The 21,117-nt window shown below is 41.1% G+C and overlaps 2 protein-coding genes across 2 annotated transcripts; both read left to right on the top strand.

Annotated features, from left to right (window-relative positions):
• The first annotated feature begins 1,255 nt into the window (after positions 1-1,255).
• Positions 1,256-3,460, top strand: epd (ependymin). The gene is given in 6 exon segments (NM_001124693.2): positions 1,256-1,429; positions 1,633-1,664; positions 1,890-2,030; positions 2,209-2,395; positions 2,543-2,627; positions 2,962-3,460. Coding segments are annotated over 6 exon segments (666 nt in total). The 5' UTR covers positions 1,256-1,341; the 3' UTR covers positions 3,095-3,460.
• Positions 3,461-7,051: 3,591 nt separating this feature from the next.
• LOC110533772 (pannexin-1) lies at positions 7,052-19,719 on the top strand. Its single transcript, XM_036990178.1, has 6 exons — positions 7,052-7,471; positions 11,899-12,038; positions 12,891-13,093; positions 16,024-16,519; positions 16,782-16,956; positions 17,425-19,719. Exons 1-6 carry the CDS (start codon positions 7,291-7,293, stop codon positions 17,517-17,519), a joined length of 1,290 nt encoding a protein of 429 aa, XP_036846073.1. The 5' UTR covers positions 7,052-7,290; the 3' UTR covers positions 17,520-19,719.
• The last annotated feature ends 1,398 nt before the right edge of the window (positions 19,720-21,117 follow it).

The raw sequence follows: 21,117 nt of genomic DNA, 5'->3' as shown, positions 1-21,117 counted from the left end.
GGGGCTTTGTAACAGTGAGAAATGTATTGGGAAAACGTTTAGTACAAATCATTGTGGATTGATTGGTGGAGTTTCTGTCAGTTGGCCCGAGCCTAGATGCACTAAGATAAACTCTTCTTGTCCGAGAGAGAACTTATTATTTGGACATGATCCGTTCTCTCTATATGCCAGGGGCGACTGAAGTTTTGATTGGCTGTACTGTCTGATATTTATCCTGTATAAACGTTGTACATGTACACATACTACTAACTATAACAGTATTTGGATTCCATCTATTACAATGTATCCAGAATTGAATCCAGAGTCATGTCAGATCATTGATTACAGACACTGTGTTATCTGAGCTGTGGAGCAGTGAAATGTGCTGTACGTAAAAATTAAATCTCACCATTTTACCCACTTTTTCAGCAAATCCTTTTAAGTTGAAGATTTAGTCAAACGTAACCCCTTCAGAGATGTGACCATACTCATCCTCTCAAAGGAAAAACAAATATATTGTCTTATATTGTTTAATATTGTTTGCTGAAGGGAAACAGAGGACAGACAGCAGGACGACAGAGGGCCGACCTCATTTGTGTTTGGAATGGACGCCCCCCTAAGTTCTTCAGAGGGCGGCTGGATCTTTCACAGCCATAGAGACAGAAACTGCACAGTAAGCACTATTAATATAAGGGCATGAAGAGGTTGTTATCAATAAACATCACATTGGTACGGTTTTAGAAGAACAAAGGGCATGTATTTTACACAGTTACACAGTTCTATTTTGAAAAGTGCACTATATTTTATGATACCACACAATTTATTGTTGAAAGGACATCAAAATACATTTAAGAGCGAGCAGTAAGCATTATTATAAATTGGTCTTTGTTGAACATGGCTTTCATTAGGAGTTGAATATTGGCTCATGGCTTACAAACTAACTGGGTTGACTGTACCCAAGGAATCATAGCATAGGTTCTATAGCACAAGATGCTGACAGGACAGTGGATACACAAGGACAGAACAGGAGACACAATGAAAAAGCAGACCATTGCTCCACAGTGACTCCATGTGGCTTGTCCTTAAGTCCTTGTTTATGCAGATGTTGTTTGTCAGGGCCCAGGTGGAAGGGTCAGCCAGTTTAAACCACCCCCGTCTCTTTCCACAACATCCTTCCATTGAGACAGACACTGTGGGGGTTGGACCCATGGAGGTGTTCTGTTTAATCCTGTGGTTGGACCCGATAAAAAGGACCAGTGGGTCCATCCATCCTGTCACAGTACCTGGAACCACTTGGAGTCGTGATCATCCTTTCTGAGTTGTGCAGTTTGAGTGTTAACCTCAGTCTCCCTCCACGAGAAGATGCAGGCCTTTGCCGTCGCTGCCCTCTCCATCTGGCTGTGTCTGGGTGCCACCACCCTGGCAGAGTCCCACGGCCCACAGCACTGCAGTAAGGATCATCTGCTTTATATCTTGTTGAGACTCATGTTTGCTGTGCACTGTGTGGAAAACTGCTGTTACTTGTATGACTATTTTGGTAATATTGTCAAGGTTTATCAAATCAACAGTCTCTTCTAACTTAAAGTATACCTATATGTCTACACATGATCTCTGAGTTTGAAAATCTGTCTAACTGACGACTTTGTCTTTTAGCATCACCTAATATGACTGGGGTCCTGACTGTGGTGAGTAGCCCTCTTGTCCATTAACCATTATCAATAATGCTAGGACACTGATATTGCATTATTTCTAAACCAAACCAGACTCTCAGTTCAGGCAACCCTGTTTTTATCCACTGATGTTTTCTCCTAAAAACAACTATATTGGCACAGTTGGCTTAGTTTTTGCAGGTACAGAATTGGGTCATATTAATATCTCTATATATCGTTATCTCTCTCTTGATTAAACAGCTGGCCCTTACAGGAGGTGAAATCAAGGCAACTGGACATTACAGCTATGACTCGACGGACAAGAAGATACGTTTCACTGAAAGTGAGATGCACCTCAACAAGACTGAACATCTGGAGGACTACCTGATGCTATTTGAAGAGGTAACACTGACAACTGACAGAAACATATAAGGCAAGATTCCAACCCAATTGTAATTCAGAATAGCTGCTTTATAACATCACATGGCCTACATAACAGTTGCATAACCCACTTGTTACTATGGTTATGACACAGCATCATCATAACCGATGCTTCCTCCTTCTCATCCGTCTCTCTCAGGGGGTCTTCTATGACATTGACATGAAGAACCAGTCCTGTAAGAAGATGTCTCTGCACTCTCATGCTCACGCTCTGGAACTCCCCGCTGGTGCAGCCCATCAGGTTGAGCTGTTTTTGGGGAGTGACACTGTTCAGGAGGAGAACATCAAAGTGAACATATGGACGGGATCCGTGCCAGAGACTAAGGGTGAGTATGATACGCATTAGGAGTCAACCTGTCAATGTGATTTTTATTAATGAAGTATAATGTTGGATGGCAATGGTGTAAACATGGGTTTATATAGTGAAGCTATTAGGATGTATCAAAGCATCTGTCTGTCTGCCTGATCTCCAGGCCAGTATTTTTTGTCTACTACTGTGGGAGAATGTCTACCACTCAGCACTTTCTACTCAACTGATTCCATGACACTCCTCTTCAGGTGAGAGGCATACTTTTAATTTGTTTAATGCAGCTGTAGGGTCACTGAAATCTTCTTGTGCAATGGATAATAGCTGCTACTATCTGCCTATACTTTGGTATATCATAGTACTAGATGCCTTTGAGAAATGTTTGAGATTTAGTTCTGTATGGTCTCCCACGGAAGAAACCAACGTCTTGACGTAGACCTAGAGAAAATGTCCTATTGGGCCGAAGATGACACTGATTTTGAAGTTGCAGGCATGGCTACTATATCACGAGACAATGAGCCTGACTCATGTCCGCTACACTTGCATGCCCAAAAAGTTCATGCTATTTTTCTCTTCTTCTCACAGCAATTCCGAAGTGGTCACTGAGGTGAAAGCCCCTGAAGTATTCAATCTGCCGTCTTTCTGTGAGGGTGTGGAGCTGGAGGAGGCTCCTGAGGGCCAGAAGAATGACTTCTTTAGTCTGTTCAACAGTGTCTAAGACAGTGGCACCAGGACCTCCAGCCCCAACCAACCAAGAGTGTGGCCAGCTAATCCTCCTAGTTGTTTCTCTCCCTCTCATAACTACATTTGAGTGTTTCATTGCAAATTCTTCTCTTCTGTTAGACCAGATATATATCATAATATACTTTATTTGATTATTCCTCTTTGAAGACATTGCATAAAGATTAATCAGATGAAAAAAGGAAAGTTAATGTTAAGTTGTCATGTTAATGTAATCTCTACGTTTGAACGGGATATAAGGGGATATAACGTTTGTAATTTACATTATTAATTTGTCACTTAAAGTTGCTAATGCGTAGGAGGTCTGCATAGGCAAATGAGATAATAAAAACTCAACATCTTTTCGAGTCTCCAAATGTATTTGTTTTATTGAAAGGGGCAGCAGGTAGCCTAGTGGTTAGAGCATTGGACTAGTAACTGAAAGGTTGCCAGATTGAATCCTCGAGCTGACAAGGTAAAAATCTGTTGTTCTGCCCCTGAACAAGGCAGTTAACCCACTGTTCCTAGGCCGTCATTGTAAATTAGAATTTGTTCTTAACTGACTTGCCTAGTTAAATAAAGGTCAAATATATATATTTTTTAATTTGATTTTTTTACCAAAGTCTTCCTCAAAGACAAGAAAAGGCCATTTCCTAAAGAAAATGTGTGCTTGATATTTTATTAAGGTTTGAGAGAATTTGAAGTGAGGATAGTTTGAAAGGTTTGCAGCTTAAATGACCAAGGAGCTGGACCATTTTGGATAGCTACCCACTCTACTCTTATGGTTCTCATTCAAACCCATGTTCATTTATGCAAATGTTTATAGTTCATAAAGTATGAATAGTATCAAAAATCTTTGGCAAGCAATCTAAGTTGAGTCGGTCTGTATGTAGGTTTGGTGTTATTAGCTTAAACGGTTGAAGAGCAGTGCTAAATCTAAAATGTACAATTCTAGCCAATAGAGCTTCTATGCCAATTTTAAATGGTTATAGTTCAAAAAGTATAAATAGTATGAAAAAGCCTTTGACAAACAATATAAGTTGGGTCAGTCTGAACATGTCAATGTTGGTTTGTTGTTGATAGCTTAATTGGTGTGAGGAGATGCATGCCCAAAGTTTCTCCAAGTAAGTCTATGGCACTTTTATTGCAATTGAAATACATTGGGAGCTCATTTAAATATTGTTGTAGTACAAAAAATGTAAATGCTATCAAAGATATTTTCTCAAGAAGTCTAAGTGAGGGCTGTCTGCACATTTAAAAGTTGGTTTTGTGTTTACAGTTTAAATCGTTTGTACTAGAGTGGGCAGAATAATAATATGAGTATGTAAGAATTCTACAGTGGTCTTGCCTTCAGCAAGCACATTAAATAACTCAAGCTCTCTCTCTGAAACTCTTTTGTCTGTCAGTATTTTGGGGGGTAGGTTTACACAAATGTATTTCACATTTACACACAAGGTCACTCATGGCCTGCAGTAAATGGGATTTGAAAGAACTTTCAAACTATTTCTGGTTAATAGAGAGGGATGGATACTGGAAAAAGTGATGCAGTCACAAAGCCCAAAACAAGCACGGAGACAGTAAACCTTATCTGGGGTGAGTTTCTGAGGGAGCCCACCTACTGCCCGTGGTGCTGCACATGCCGTGCTGGGTCTAGGATATTCCAACACACTGGGGCCCTTCAAACATTCTGAAACGTGTACCTGCCCATCAACACCATCACACGAGTCGCTGCATGGCAACAGTTGCAGCAGTGGGAAAAACACTATTCTGTGTATCAAATAAAACTGTCAATGCAACGCTAAGAATTGACCTACCTAATTTATTTCTGAAGAAAGATAACACTCAGTCAGTGCATGGCCTTGAGAGCATATAAAGCAGTGGCCCTAGGCGAGACACTAGCAGTCTGTCACTGCTATTCCATTGTTAAAAGATTGCCTATAGGCCCCTCAAATTCAACTCTGGACATCGAAGCCAGTGCCACTGCTTTTTTTCATTGATCCCCTCTAAATCAGTGACTGCTTTAGACCTGGGACACCAGGTGTATGCAATTAATTATCAGTGGAACAGAAAACCAGCAGGCTCCAGGCCTCGTAGGTTAGAATTGATTACCCCTGCTATAGGCTGTGCATGTTGAGACGGGTCACTTGTCCATGGCTCCTTTGCCGGTAGCCCATCTGTGCAAGTCTAGACGATGGCTGTGTTCGAATACCCATACTAACATACTGTATACTACATACTTAATGAGTATATACTACATACTATTAGTTCATTTTAGTGTACTGTAAACGAACGGTATCCTTTCAGTTGAGCATACTAGTGCTACGCCTGTTGTTTTGCCTGTCTACTGGAAGTTGATGCTGTTGCTATGCTACCTCTTGCTAGATCGTTAGCATAAATAAAATATCAAAAATAGATTGTTAGCATAACAAATTACTAGCTAGACATTGTATGACTTCGGGTGTGTTCGTAAATTTAATCTGGAGTGCCAGAGTACACTCATATGTTCAGAGCGGTGTCATATTGTCCATTCTAAATTCTGAGGGTTGCCCACACTGGCTGATCCGAGCATTCTGTACATCACAATGGCAGTCAAGCACACAAGCTCATTGGCTATCTACTTCAGACACAGATGAGAGAACATCTCACTGACCATTATATTCGCCCGAGCAGAGCTGGTTAGGCTGTTTTCATGTTATCCAGAGGGTTGGTGACTGTAACTGTGCTGCTGGCAACAATTTAATTATGTTTTTTTTGCCGACATTTACTGACACCGGTCATATGCCTAGTTAATATATTCAATGGGTGTTGATCGTTCATAAATGCATCCGTTATTCTGCGCTGTGTGGCACACAGACGAGTATGCTCTGAAATCGGAGTAGATAGCCAGTGCGAATTTATGTCCATTGAGAATGCACCACTATACCACTTAACTAAGAATGACGTGAATAATCAAGTCAATAAACGTTGGGTAGTTAGATATTTAGATAGATAGCATATTGTTAATATACTGGCAAGTTCGATTTATTAGTAGCCAACTAAGGAGGTTACGTTAGCTAACATACTACTGCTGTAATTATATGCTATGCAGTTCTTACGGATAGCGTAGGCAACACATTGTCAGCCAACATAAGGTGTAGCATAATTTATTAAAAAAGTTATTAATTTCTTACATAGCTCAACATTTTCTTAACCTGTGTCATAATTAGTTGTAGTCGGATTTCGCTGCATATTTCCGCCATTCTCTTCAAATCTGAAAACCTTGTGAAGCCACGCCCATTTAGGAAGATTTGCATTATGGGCCCAAAAAGCACGGAAATAGTGTCCACTGCTTGTATTTATTTTTATTTTTTTTACATTTTTGAACTTTTTATTTTATTTTATTAACAACAACTCAATACTGAAAGTACATGAGGGAACACAAGTATATATATATTATATACAATGGACAATCGAGCTAGGGGGTACAATATCACATTACAATTTCACAATGACCTTAAGGGACAGACATACACTTATAATTTTTTGTTAGTATTTAATTGTCTTAAAATACAGTTCAATTTCTTTTTGTAGGGTAAGAAAACGTGTTTTTTGTTTGTAAATTTACATTTGTGTATATGAAATTTAGCCAAAAGAATAATGAAATGAATTACATTAAAATGATTCAGCTTAATTCTATCGTATGTTTAAAAAAAATCCAAGCAGTACATCTCTTCACAATAGTGTAAAATCTTCATAAATGTGTTCAATTATAAATCTACTGATGTCTTGCCACAGTTTTCTTACATGAATACAATGCCCAAAAAGATGCAACACTATTTCTGGGTGGTCGTTACAAAAGGAGCTCTGCTTTGATACTTATTCGCGTATTTTCGCGAATGTAGTACGACATCCGGGAACTTTTGGTATACTAACTCTATCCATATTTTGGCCAATAAGCATACTACATACTCAATTTACGTCACAAATAATACGATTAGTATGCGTATTCGAACACAGTTAATGAGTCAGGCGTTATTCCATGCACTTTCGGCTAAGTAACATGTGTGTTAACTTAATTTGTCGAGATCAATATAGAAAATAATGTGACTAAAATCTTGGACAACGCGCGGCTTGTTTTTTAGATAATAGATCAATTGTATTAACTGGATAACTATTCATTTTTAATTTGTTATACCGACTATTTCACATTGAACAATGGCAATTGCACACGTTGCAACAGAATACGTTTTCTCCGACTTTTTATTGAAGGATCCAACAGAGTCGAAGTACAAAGGGGTGCGTCTGGAGCTTGCCGTAGACAAAATAGTCACTTTCATCGCGGTTGGTCTCCCTTTGTTACTCATCTCCCTCGCGTTTGCCCAAGAGGTGTCAGTAGGTGAGTTGAATAACTGATAGACTATCAGAACTAAAACTAAACTAACATGTTCAAATATATCGAATAAAAGTGTCCGGGTCAAACAGAAACTGATAAAATAGTATTATCTCTAGCCAATTGAATTGAGCAGTAACAACAGAGCAGATTATCGGTTTCTTTCGACGCACAAACTCTGGCTTTCTGTTTTTGGTTTGAGCAGACCTCTGCAGTCAAACACTGAATAAAAACCTACTTCAATTGTTTTAGTTCGTCTAAAACGAATGCATTTTTTTGATTATCATTAGATAAACTCGTAAACATGTTTAAATCCCTGGGTCGTTCTGTGTCTGCTCCATAGACCCCATATCTGCCATTCATACCGCCGTCTGTCAACGGGAAACAGGCTAATTGCATTTGTTTCGCCCCGGAATATCCTGCCATGTATTTCAGAATTCTTAATTTATTAGAAAAACTGAGTTGCTTGTCTCTCAATATGCAGTTGTAGTAACATTGTAGCCTTCTTGTATTGTCTTGAGTTCGAGATTAGGCCCACAGCGCCGCCTGCCCGGTGAAGAACCCGTTACATTTTAGATCTTAAAATGACTCCACAACAGGGTTGCCAGGTCAAGTTAAATGTATAGCTCATTGACCACTGAAAACCTCAAATGCCCGAAAACTAGACCCATTTTTTTCACAGCAAGAGGGTTATTTATACAATAAATCCCTTTTCCATAACGTTATTGAGCCAATTAAGAAGGAATATGATAGTAACTTGGGTTTCCTCAAAAGTAATAATTTTTGCAAGCGTGGCATAATAAATACATTTGAATATGTGGCAAGATCATTAGCCCTTATTACTCTCGCCAGATCATTTTCATTTAACAAATTTAACTGCTATGCTTAAGCAATATACCAAGCCAATATACCACGGCTAAGGGCTGTTCTTAAGCATGACACAATGGCATATTTTTTTTATTTTACCTTCATTTAACTAGGCAAGTCAGTTAAGAACAAATTCTTATTTTCAATAACAGCCTAGAATCAGTGGGTTCGGGGGCAGAATGACAGATTTTTACAGTGTCAGCTTATGGATTCGATCTAGCAACCTTTCGGTTACAGGCCCAATGCTCTAACCACTAGGCTACCTGCCGCCGCACGCATATTGGCCATTTACCCAAACCCCAAGTGTGCCTTACTGATATTATAAACTGGGCAGCAACGTAATTAGAACAGTAAAAAGTAATGTTTTGTTATACCCGTGGTATATGGTCTGATATACCACCGCTTTCATCCAATCAAAATTCAGGGCTTGAACCAGGTTTATAATTGTAAATAAATCCCCATTGCACATGTGCATAACTATAGATACATCCAACAGGAGAGTATGAGTGATGTAAGTTGGACAGAGGATCTCAATCTCTGAGTATAAAAACACTAATGCTAGGTTATTTTCTGGCAATTGTGCTATTATTATGTGCCAGATGTTGAGACTACAAACCATTATAAATGGCCCATTTGCGAGATTGACTTGTCATTTCAATAGGCATAGGCTACAGACTAAAATCTGGTTTATGATTGTCATTCAATTTTGCCATGGTTTGCTTGCATAAAGGCAGGTATCCTATAGGCCTACATCTAATTTCAGATAGTTTACATTAGCCTAGGCAAGATGCAAGATGTAAGATGCAAGATGTAAACGGAACAATTTAGCAGCTTGCTTAGTTCAAATTAACAGACTAAATTATTCAACATTAATAGTGAGGTGATTTTGAGGTAAGTGTTTCCCAATAGCCTGCTGGAATAGGCTACTGAGGATGGGGTCATCATTTCAATCACAGAATTAAATATGAATAATATGTATATGAACTGAATATGCTTGTCAACAACAGCCAGTGTTTATTCTTTTTTGAATTTGTTTTACCTGTAGCCTAATCTGACCACTGTTACATCAATCTAATCCATTAAAACATCTGATTGGCAATTGCGATAGAGTTTTGATAATTTCCAATTTAATTAACTAAACATGTCCATTAATAATTGCATAATAACACAAGTCTACAACAACAATAAACTGACGTTTATAGGCTACATATTCAATTGGTTTGTCAGGTAGGTTACATAAGTGGCACACCACTCAGTCACTCAGCAACAGCCTGCTGCACTGCCAGACAGTCAGCACCAGGTCACAGTGAAATGTTTTTAAGAGAAATGCCATGACGGCCATGGTGCAACTTAAAAGTAGACCAAAATCGTGCAACCCGCGACCAATACATTTTCACCTGAGACATTGTTTTCAAAGTTAGCCCAATTTGTACAAAAACAACGAACATGGCAACACTGCTCCACAATCTCACATAATCCACACCCCTCGGCTGTTATATTTTATCTTTAAAATGTATTCATATGGAATATTGACTGAATAGAGGTAGCATTGGTAATGAAACAGGTTTGTGGCAGAAAGATAATTTGATTCATAAAATCACGTGGTAAAAGAATTTCAAATGTATTTATAAAGCCCTTCTTACATCAGCTGATATCTCAAAGTGCTGTACAGAAACCCAGCCTAAAACCCCAAACAGGAAGCAATGCAGGTGTAGAAGCACGGTGGCTAGGAAAAACTCCATAGAAAGGCCAGAACCTGGGAAGAAACCTAGAGAGGAACCAAGCTATGAGGGGTGGCCAGTCCTCTTCTGGCTGTGCCGGGTGGAGATTATAACAGAACATGGCCAAGATGTTCAAATGTTCATAGATGACCAGTAGGGTCAAATAATAATAATCACAGTGGTTGTCAAGGGTGCAACAGGTCAGCACCTCAGGAGTAAATGGCAGTTGGCTTTTCATAGCCAATCATTCAGAGTATCTCTACCGCTCCTGCTGTCTCTGGAGGGTTGAAAACAGCAGGTCTGGGACAGGTAGCACGTCCGGTGAACAGATCAGGGTTCCATAGCCGCAGGCAGAACAGTTGAAACTGGAGCAGCAGCACGGCCAGGTGGACTGGGGACAGCAAGGAGTCATCAGGCCAGCTAGTCCTGAGGCATGGTCCTAGGGCTCAGCTCCTCTCAGAGAGAGAGAGAGAAAGAAAGAATTAGAGAGAGCATACTTAAATTCACACAGGACTCCGGATAATACAGGAGAAATACTCCAGATATAACAGACTGACCCTAGCCCCCCGACACATAAACTACTGCAGTATAAATACTGGAGGCTGAGACGGGAGGGGTTGGGAGACACTGGGGCCCCATCCAACGATACCCCCGGACAGGGCCAAACAGGCAGGTTTTAACCCCACCCACTTTGCCAAAGCACAGCCCCACACCAATAGAGGGATATCTTCAACCACCAATTTACCATCCTGAGACAAGGCCGAGTATAGCCCACAAAGATCTCCGCCACAGAGATAAGTTTAACCTAATGCTGAATCATAATTCTCACATGGCAGTGTGGGTATAGCCATGTATAAAACATTAGGACCACCTGCTCTTTCCATGACAGACTGACCAGGTGAAAGCTATGATCCCTTATTGATGTCACCTGTTAAAGCCACTTCAGTCAGTGTAGATGAAGGGAGGAGATGGGTTAAAGAAGGATTTTTAAGCCTTAAGACAATTAACATTAACATTGGATTGTGTGTGTGCCATTCAGAGGGTGAATGGGCAAGACAAAATATTTAAGTGCCTTTGAACTAGGTATGGTAGGAGGTGCCAGGCACACCAGTTTGAGTGTCAAGAACTGAAGCCTTGGTGGGTTTTTCACGCTCAAGTTTCCTGTGTGTATCAAGAATGGTCCACCACCCAAAGGACATCCAGCCAACTTGACACAGCTGTTGGAAGCATTGGAGTCAACGTGGGCCAGCGTCCCTGTGGAACACTTTCCACACCTTGTAGGTGTTTCTAGTGTTTTGTACACTCAGTCTATATGTTCAGTTTAATTCTGTGGGATCAGCACTGTAAAGAGTCCCTGCTTTTTAATCTATTCCCCTGCAGACTATGTTACATGACAGTTTGGGCAGAGGTCAATGGAACTTGGGTGGCAGTGACTGACTGTGCTTCCCATAGGCCATCCAGGCAATATGTTTCACCAAATTGATTTGTGTTGTGGATGTGGAGTTCAAATGTGTAATAACATAGATAATAGCCTATTATTACTAATCATTTTACAATTTCAGTTGTTATATAAAGGTTACACATCAAGCAAATAACAGTGAAATCACAAATATACATATTTTTTATGCCATACACTACGGGACAACCACATCAATAACTGGAGGGGACAGTTACTCACAAACTCAATGTCCATTGGAAACTGGGAGTACATAACAGCTGGAGCCCACACTGGTCCTATTTCCTGTCTTCACTCAAAATAAGATCGTTAGTCTGTGTACACTTACTAGTCTTTCGACTCTGGGCTGGCCCATTCTGACCCTGTCCAATCCCTTTGGCTGAATGCAGGTACCCAGATCAGCTGTTTTGCCCCTACCAACTTCTCATGGCGACAGGCAGCCTATGTTGACTCCTTCTGTTGGGCGGCGGTGCAGGAGCAGCAACTCAGCGTTGATGGCGTCGAGGGTGCCCCCCTATGGCTGCACAAGGTACAAGCCCTCAGTTAGCCAAGAGGGAAGCTCCAGTCAGTGGCCAGAGGGCAGCTCCGGTCAGTGGCCAGAGGGCAGCTCCGGTCAGTGGCCAGAGGGCAGCTCCGGTCAGTGGCCAGAGGGCAGCACCGGTCAGTGGCCAGAGGGCAGCACCGGTCAGTGGCCAGAGGGCAGCTCCGGTCAGTGGCCAGAGGGCAGCTCCGGTCAGTGGCCAGAGGGCAGCTCCAGTCAGTGGCCAGAGGACAGCTCCAGTCAGTGTGAGAGATTGATCTGTTAATGTGGCTCAAACAGTTATGGCTGCGTGGGGAGTTGGGGAATAACACTCCTCATTGGCAATCACGGCGCAGCATCACATTTGGCATATTTATGATTGAGATCCCCTTTCGGAGCTCTCAGGAGTAAGCCATACTTTAAGTCAGAGTAGTCAACCTCTTCAACTACATGAAATCCCTTTACAATTATAACTATGCAGCCTCTTCTCAGACGACTGGGAGAGATACTATTTCTTGACGGGGTGGATGATATCGACATAGGTCCAGGTGTATTAGCATAGCCGCGGGAAGTAGGGGTGCGTATAAATCCCCCCCCCCCCCCCCCCCCCCCCCCCAAAATCCCCCCGTCGACAAAATGAAAGCACCCCCACCTCGAAACATCTTCCTGCGGACATGCAAATGGTTTACTTGGTCTGTCACAAGGAAGCTCCCATTGTGTCACCACAATTAACTTCTATGTGTCATACCAATGTGGGGCACACCAATGTTCTGTATCTTCCTGGTCCTTATTTCTCTGTCATGCAATTCTTGCTTTTGTCTTCCCTCTCTCACCCTCTTTTATTCCTCTGACCTCCTCCAGTTCTTCCCTTACATCCTTCTGTTGGTGGCAATCCTCATGTACATCCCTGCTCTGTTCTGGCGCTTCACTGCCGCCCCACACCTCTCCTCTGACCTCAACTTCATCATGGAGGAGCTGGACCGCTCCTATAACCGAGCCATCAGACTGGCCAAGAGCCTGGCCTCATCTATAGACACCAAAGATGTCTCTGACGACCCCCCCAGGTAAACACTACGAAGGGCCTTATCCACTTCCACTTTAGATGACTTGTCTTCTTTACATCATTTATGTGTCTCTTCCACCTGAGCTCAAAGACTCCTAGTGTCCAAATTTACTAAGCGTTTGCATTAGACATCGACCGATTCAGATTATGGCCGATTACATTGCAATCCACAAGGAAACTGTGTGGCAGGCTGACCACCTGTTACGCAAGTGCAGCAAGGAGCCAAGGTAAGTTGCTAGCTAGCATTAAACTTATCTTATAAAAAACAATCAATCTTAACATAATCACTAGTTAACTACACATGGTTGATGATATTACTAGTTTAACTAGTGTGTCCTGTTGCATATAATCGATGCGGTGCCTGTTAATTTATCATTGAATCACAGCCTACTTCGCCAAAAGGGGGATGATTTAACAAAGTGCATTTGTGAAAAAAGCCCTGTCATTGCACCAATGTACCTAACCATAAACATCAATGCCTTTCTTAAAATCAATACACAAGTGTATCTTTTTTTAAACCTGCATATTTAGTTAAAATAAATTAATGTTAGCAGGCAATATTAACTAGGGAAAATGTGTCACTTCTCTTGGGTTCAGTGCAAGCAGAGTCAGGGTATGCAGCAGTTTGGGCCACCTGGCTAGTTGCGAACTGTGTGAAGACCATTTCTTCCTAACAAAGACCGTAATTAATTTGCCAGAATTTGACATAATTATAACATAACATTGAAGGTTGTGCAATGTAACAGCAATATTTAGACTTATGGATGCCACCCATTAGATAAAATACGGAACGGTTCTGTATTTCACTGAAAGAATAAACGTTTTGTTTTCTAAATGATAGTTTCCGGATTTGACCATATTAATGACCTAAGGCTGGTATTTCTGTGTGTTTATTATATTATAATTAAGTCTATGATTTGATAGAGCAGAATGACTGAGCGGTGGTAGGCAGCAGCAGGCTCGTAAGCATTAATTCAAACAGCACTTTCCTGCATTTGCCAGCAGCTCTTCCCAATGCTTCAAGCATTGCGCTGTTTATAACTTCATGCCTATCAACTCCTGAGATTAGGCTGGCAATACTATAGTGCCTATAAGAACATCCAATAGTCAAAGGTATATGAAATACAAATGGTATAGAGAGAAATAGTCCTATAATTCCTATAACTACAACCTAAAACTTCTTAACTGGGAATATTGAAGACTCATGTTAAAAGGAAACATCAGCTTTCATATGTTCTCATGTTATGCAATTTTTGCACTTTTACTTTCTTCTCCAACACTGTGTTTTTGTATTATTTAAACCAAATTGAACGTTTCATTTTTATTTGAGACTAAATTGATTTTATTGATGTATTATATTAAGTTAAAATAAAAGTGTTCATTCAGTATTGTTGTAATTGTCATTATTATATGTCGGGCGATTAATCGGTATCGGCTTTTTTTGGTCCTCCAATAATCAATATCGGCTTTTTTTGGTCCTCCAATAATCAGTATCGGCTTTTTTTGGTCCTCCAATAATCAATATCGGCTTTTTTTGGTCCTCCAATAATCAGTATCGGCTTTTTTTGGTCCTCCAATAATCAATATCGGCTTTTTTTGGTCCTCCAATAATCGGTATTGGTATCGCCGTTGAAAAATCATAATCGATCGACCTCTAGTTTGCATCAGGTGCAGAGTTTACCAGAAAAAAATCATAGTGGGAAAAGAACAAAAAAGTAAATAAGGGTTAGACTATAAGATGTTTAGTAATAACGGCTGGTACAGAATGACAAATAATGGAATCTAGAGAGATAAAATTAATTTTAATTTGCTTAGTCTAGCCCACTAACTATGCAGTCAAACGGGTTGATCTAGTTAGAGCAGCAAAGAGAGGCCATGCTGTGTTTTTCTGCTGTTTCTACACGAAGCCATACTATTAATGAAACTAATGGGGGAAAAGCCGCAGGTTCACCATCTATAGAGTGTAGTGCCATGAGAGGACAATGAGTTCATTTCAGTAACCAGGTTTCCATCCAACCTTTTTATGCGAGTACATGTCAGATACAAAATGTAATAACAGGCCTGATGGAAACAGGAAATTTGTCTGAAAAATTACCAAATGTCAACTAAACAAAATAAACACATGTAGCCTAATAAACACATGTTGTGTGGTCCTCCCACTACGACTTGTCGGAAAAGCATGCAGTTTATTAGGCTACAGATTAAATTGATGAACTTCACAGGATGGTGAAAGTGCAAGGTGATGAGCTTGATGCTTCTTTCCAATAAATATCGAGGGTCTTATTCTGGTGACATGATCATCTATGCTTTACTGCCATTTGACAAATAAACAATCTCACTCTTTTGTCCATAATAATCTCATGTGGGCTATACCCGTACTGTTTTTGCCCAGCTGTTGGCCAGAGTACACGTGCCAATACCAGAGCGGGAACTCTCGCTATATAATCACACAGAAAACACTGGTACATGGGAATAGAAGATGAGATCAAATGCTCTATTTTCATTGAGAGGCAGAGGGAGAGTGAAACCTTATTAGCTAGAAGCACAGGTAGTGACGAATGGACTAATTAGGGATTTTTTAAAAATTGTTTGACTTCGCACTGCTGTAGACTAAGCCTGGCTGGGGTCAGCAGTCAAATACAGTGTAGTGTGTATCTGTCTAAACTGTGATTATAGGCAGAGCTGTTTATCAGATCAGTAATGGGCAGTGGCAGAATATGCAAATTTATTTTCTTCAATAAACAGTTCTTAAAAGTGCAATGATTTAAAAATGATCCAGCACTCACTTGAAGTTGACTCTTTCTTTATTTTTCTGTACACATACGTACAAACACGCAAAAATGAAGTTGATGTGTGTCTGCTTGGAGAATAAAAATATTCAAAATTGACACAACTGCATCAGCCCCACCTAATCTCCCTGTGTGATGGCAGTGCCCTGGACCTGACCGAAGGCTGCTTTAAATACCCTCTGGTGGAGCAGTATCTGAAGACCAAGCGTTTCTCCCGCTGGCTGGTGGTGAAGTACCTGGCGTGTCGGCTGTTAACCCTGCTCACCCTGCTGCTAGCCTGCCTCTACCTGGGCTACTACATTCGCCTAGCCTCCATCACCGATGAGTTTGCCTGTGACGTGCGGACAGGGGTGCTGAGGAACAACAGTGCGGTGCCGGTGCAGTGTAAGCTGGTGGCGGTGGGGGTGTTCAGGCTGCTAAGCTACATCAACCTGGGGGTGTACATCCTGCTGGCTCCCCTGCTGGTGTACGCTGCCCTGGGCCCGGCCAGACAGAGCTCCCGCTTCCTCCGGCCCTACGAGATGCTGCCGGCCTTCGGGGCTCTGGACCTGGACACACCCTTCTACAACGACCTCAGCGTGTACCTGCTCTTCCTGGAGGAGAACCTCAGTGAGCTGAAGTCTTATAAGTGTCTGCAGGTGGGTAACAACACAATACATGTTTAGTCTTATGATAGGCCGGTGGTCTATCAAGACCATATGTTGCCCATTTTAGGTTTTTAAGTAATAACTTACAAGCGTTGTGCTCCAACTAATTGAGTCATTGTAACCACAATGGACAACTTTGGGTAGTGTCCACTTGGGAAAATCTGCTTGGAATTATGTTATCCCAGAGAGACATTATGTCTGGTGTTACATTGAGGTATCGGCATGTCTATTTATGTGAAGTGTATTGCTACAGGTGCTGGAGCTGCTGAGGGAAGGAGGCGGTGAGGCCTTTGACACTATGTGTCTGCTGCAGACTCTGGGCCAGGTGAAGACAGATGTGGTGGATGGGAAAAGATCCACTTCACACAAGGACAGCAAAGACTGTACCAAGCCTGGAGAGGAGGACACAAGCTCTTCTGAGCTGAGAGGTGTGTGAGTGGGTGGGTGGGTAGACTAGATTATTGGTTCACAAAATGATTGTTTTTATTATATATTCCCCTGCCTGTGAGTTTTATAACTTCATGCAGTTCACTCCACCCATCTGACGGTGCCGGAGAGACTATGGGGATCATAAACTGTCTCCCCAAACTCCCAGTGACCTCTACTACTAGGGGACAGGACAGGTCTTCTGCCTGCTCAGGTCAGAGCCTCTTCAGTCTCTCTCCAAGTGGACAAGAGTGTGTGGATAGAACCACATCCATCTCATATGTCCTCTGTAAATAAAGTTCCCAGTTGTGTGTAACACTCTGAGGTTGCCTTGTTCTTCTGACTGGGAAAGGTGTCAGTGAGTCACAGACCAGCCCAACTGGACAGTCGCTCTCTTTCGGGTATGGTCATCTTCCTCACACCATAGGCCAGATTGAGATGTTCAGTCTGATCTTTTTGATTCCTTTCAGATGTTTCTACATTGTGGCTGGACGACGGGCTGAAGAAAGACAACAAGGACAAGACCTGCTGTGGTGGGAAAGATGTACGTCAGAGAGTGATCTGAAGTGTGAACTAGGGCCTTTATCTTTTGTCATTTAGCAGACGTTCTTCTCCAGAGTGACTTACAGAAGCAATTAGAGTTAAGTGCCTTGCGCAAGGGCATGTCAACAGATATTTCACATAGTCGGCTTGGAGATTGTAACCAGCGACCTTTCGGTTACTGGCCCTAACCACTAGGCTACATGCTGATCAATAGCTTGTTTATTTTTTATTTTTTTAAGTGCTGTGTTGCTATGTTACCGTACCTACCTTAGTACAATAAAATTGTACCTTTTATTCTTATCAGGATCGATCAAGCCGCTACTAATTTATTCTCTGGAATTTAAACAAAAGTTGTTTATAGAACTGTGGTCCACAGTTTCCCCATAGAGATGCTCTCTTTCTGTGTTTACTGTCAGAGATACAAGGTGTTTGTCAGACTGCGTCATTATTTAATAAAAAAACTGTGATTAGTTATCTAATATTGCTAGCGACATAAACAAAGCCTTGCCCTCATTTTAACCAGCATACTTCAGCCTCGGTACCTAAGTGGTAACGTATTTATATTGAACCTTTTATTTTATAAGGAATAGCAGATGATTTTATTCTTCGGGGATCTGAGTAACTCAATACGTCTCAGGGCTAGATTCAATCAGTTCTGCACTAACCCGCTTAACCGACAACTGCATAGCACTTTCATTGTTTTTAGGCGATGTCGTAGGTGTAACGGCATTGGAGTTGTCAAATCAGCAAGCGTCTCCCAGCATTCTACCTGTCGCGGACATTGCCATTGGATGCAATGAGTTGTATTAATAATAATCCCATGCAGGCTTGTTACAAATCCGAACACCAGAATGTGTGTTGTAATCTACACCTTGATTAGGCTGATATACACTAAGTGTACTAAACATTAGGATAACCTGCTCTTTCCATGACAATAATTTACCAGGTAAATCCTGGTGAAAGCTTATGATCCCTTATTGATGTCGCCTGTTAAATCTACTTCAATCAGTGTAGATGAAGGGGAGGAGACTGGTTAAAGAAGGACTTTAAAGCCTTGAGACTTGGATTATGTATCTGTACCATTGAGGGTGAATGGGAAAGACAAAAGATTTAAGTTTTTTAAGATTTTTGAATGGGGTATGGTAGGTGCCAGGCGCACCAGTTTGTGTGTCATGAACTGCAACGCTGCTGGGTTTTTAACGCTCAACAAGAACAGTTCACCACCCAAAGGACATCCAGCCAACATGAAACACCTGTGGGAAGCATTGGAATCAGCATGGGCCAGCATCCCTGTTGGACACTTTCAACACCTTGTGTGTTCAAGCCCCAATGAATTCAGGCTGTTCTGAGGGCAAAGGGGGTGCAACTCAATATTAGGAAGGTGTTCCTAATGTTTTGTACACTGTGTAAATGCATATTTAGTTTAATGATTTTCAATTTGAGTGTCATTAATTCTATATAGCCTACACTTTCTCCTTCTGAACTTCTAATGTAAGTGGGACTAGTGTGGCTTCGTGACAATAAATACACAAGCATCCGTTCTGATTTGACAGCTCTCATGCAGTTCCACATCCGACACCGCAAAAAGACTAGCTATGTCAGCTATCGCCGGTTAACACGTGATCTGATTGAAACTAGGACTAAGTATCTAAGGCTGCATTTAGACAGCCAGCCAAATTTGGATCTTTTTTTCCCACTAATTGGTCTTTTGAGCAATTGCATCGTCTCAACAAAAAAAAAAGATCGGATTAGTTTAAAGACCAGAATTGGGCTACCTGTGTAAACTCAGCCAATGTGCATTGAAGTATAAAGCATGTTTGTGTGTAAAGTGCATGTGGAATGGAAGAGACTGTAGAGAAAGTCCCTATTGTTATTCTAATGGTGCAGTATTTATGTTCATAATGTTATTTAGCAATACTTCAAAGCAATCCTTCAGAATGGGTATGAGATGTTGCTGTTAGTCTGTTTTTATACAGTTTCGCATTGATTGATGTTAGATATTAGTTGCTATTTATTTCAATTGCATGTTAATGTACATGGTTCTGTTGGTTGTTATTTTTGTCTTATATACCACAGACAAAATGATGCACTGACTGTCCCAACTTCTTTGTGAAGTAACGCACTTTTGATTTCATAGGTAATGTACTGTATGACAAAGGATATTCAAGTGTTTTAAACGTGTTTTTGTTCTTTTAAATAAAAATAGAGGCTTATTGAAGTCTGATTCAAGTTGTTCATTTTGATTATGAAATCACCCCACACAAGCATAAAACTGACAGCACTACAACATATCGAAAGGGTATTTATGGTTGGATGTTCAGTTATTCATAAGGAATGATAAGACAGTGTTTGGGCAAATAAAAAAACTGCAGATGGACTGAAAATACATGTGAATCTCAAGCAATTTCAAATGTTATTAAAGATACAATGAATAGAGTAGAAGTATTCAAAACATCAAAGTTGGGGTTAAAAAAAAACATTTTGTTACAACCTACAATACCAGTCAAATGTTTGGACACACCTACAGTACTCATTCAAGGGGGTTTATTTATACCTTTTTCTACATTGTCGAATAATAGTGAAGACATCAAAACTGTGGAATCATGTAGTAACAAAAATATATTTTATATTTGAGATTCTTCAAAGTAGCCCTCCTTTGCCTTGATGACAGCTTTGCACACTATTGGCATTCTCTCAACCAGGTTCACCTGGAATGCTTTTCCAACAGTCTTGAAGGAGTTCCCACATCTGCTGAGCACTTGTTGGCTGCTTTTCCTTCAGTCTACGATCCAACTCATCCCAAACCATCTCAATTAGGTTAATTAAGGTCGGGTGATTGTGGAGGCCAGGTCATCTGATGCAGCACTCCTTCACTCTCCTCCTTGGTCAAATAGCCCTTACACAGCCTGGAGGTGTGTTGGGTCATTGTCCTGTTGAAAACAAATGATAGTTCCACTAAGCGCAAACCAGATGGGATGGCGTATTGCTGCAGAATGCTGTGGTAGACATGCTGGTTAAGTGTGCCTTGAATTCTAAATAAATCACTGACAGTGTCACCAGCAAAGCACCCCCACACCATCACAACTCCTCCATGCGTCACAGTGGGAACAACACATGCAGAGATCATCCGTTCACCCACACAGCATCTCACAAAGACACGGCTGTTGGAACCAAAAATCTCACATTTGGACAGATTTCCACCAGTCTAATGTCCATTGCTCGTGTTTCTTGGCCCAAGCAAGTATCTTCTTATTATCAATGTCCTTTAGTAGTGGTTTCTTTGTAACAATTCAACCATGAAGGCCTGTTTCACGCAGTCTCCTCTGAGCAGTTGGTGTTGAGATGTGTTACTTGAACTCTGTGACTTGAACTCTGCAACTGCACTTGAAGAAACTCAAAGTTCTTGAAATGTTCTGTACTGGCTGATCTTCATGTCTTAAAGTAATGATGGAGTGTCGTTTCTCTTTGCTTATTTGAGCTTTTCTTACCATGATATGGACTTAGTCTTTTACCAAATAGGGGTATCTTCTGTATACCACCCCTACCTTGTCACAACCAGTGGCGACCTGTGATTCAGGGCAGGTGGGGCTTGCCTGTTTGGCATATTATTTTGGCATTAA

The sequence above is a fragment of the Oncorhynchus mykiss genome, chromosome 10 (assembly GCF_013265735.2).
Source record: "Oncorhynchus mykiss isolate Arlee chromosome 10, USDA_OmykA_1.1, whole genome shotgun sequence".
NCBI lineage: Eukaryota > Metazoa > Chordata > Actinopteri > Salmoniformes > Salmonidae > Oncorhynchus > Oncorhynchus mykiss.
The sequence above is the reverse complement of the archived record's forward strand: the minus strand, read 5'-3'. Positions and strand labels throughout refer to the sequence as shown.

Coding starts and splice junctions, on each gene's coding strand:
- LOC110533772 (XM_036990178.1), top strand. CDS start 7,291: ATGGCAATTGCACACGTTGCAACAGAATACGTTTTCTCCGACTTTTTA. Junction 7,472..11,898: donor TGCCCAAGAGGTGTCAGTAG/GTGAGTTGAATA, acceptor GGCTGAATGCAG/GTACCCAGATCAGCTGTTTT. Junction 16,520..16,781: donor AGTCTTATAAGTGTCTGCAG/GTGGGTAACAAC, acceptor GTATTGCTACAG/GTGCTGGAGCTGCTGAGGGA.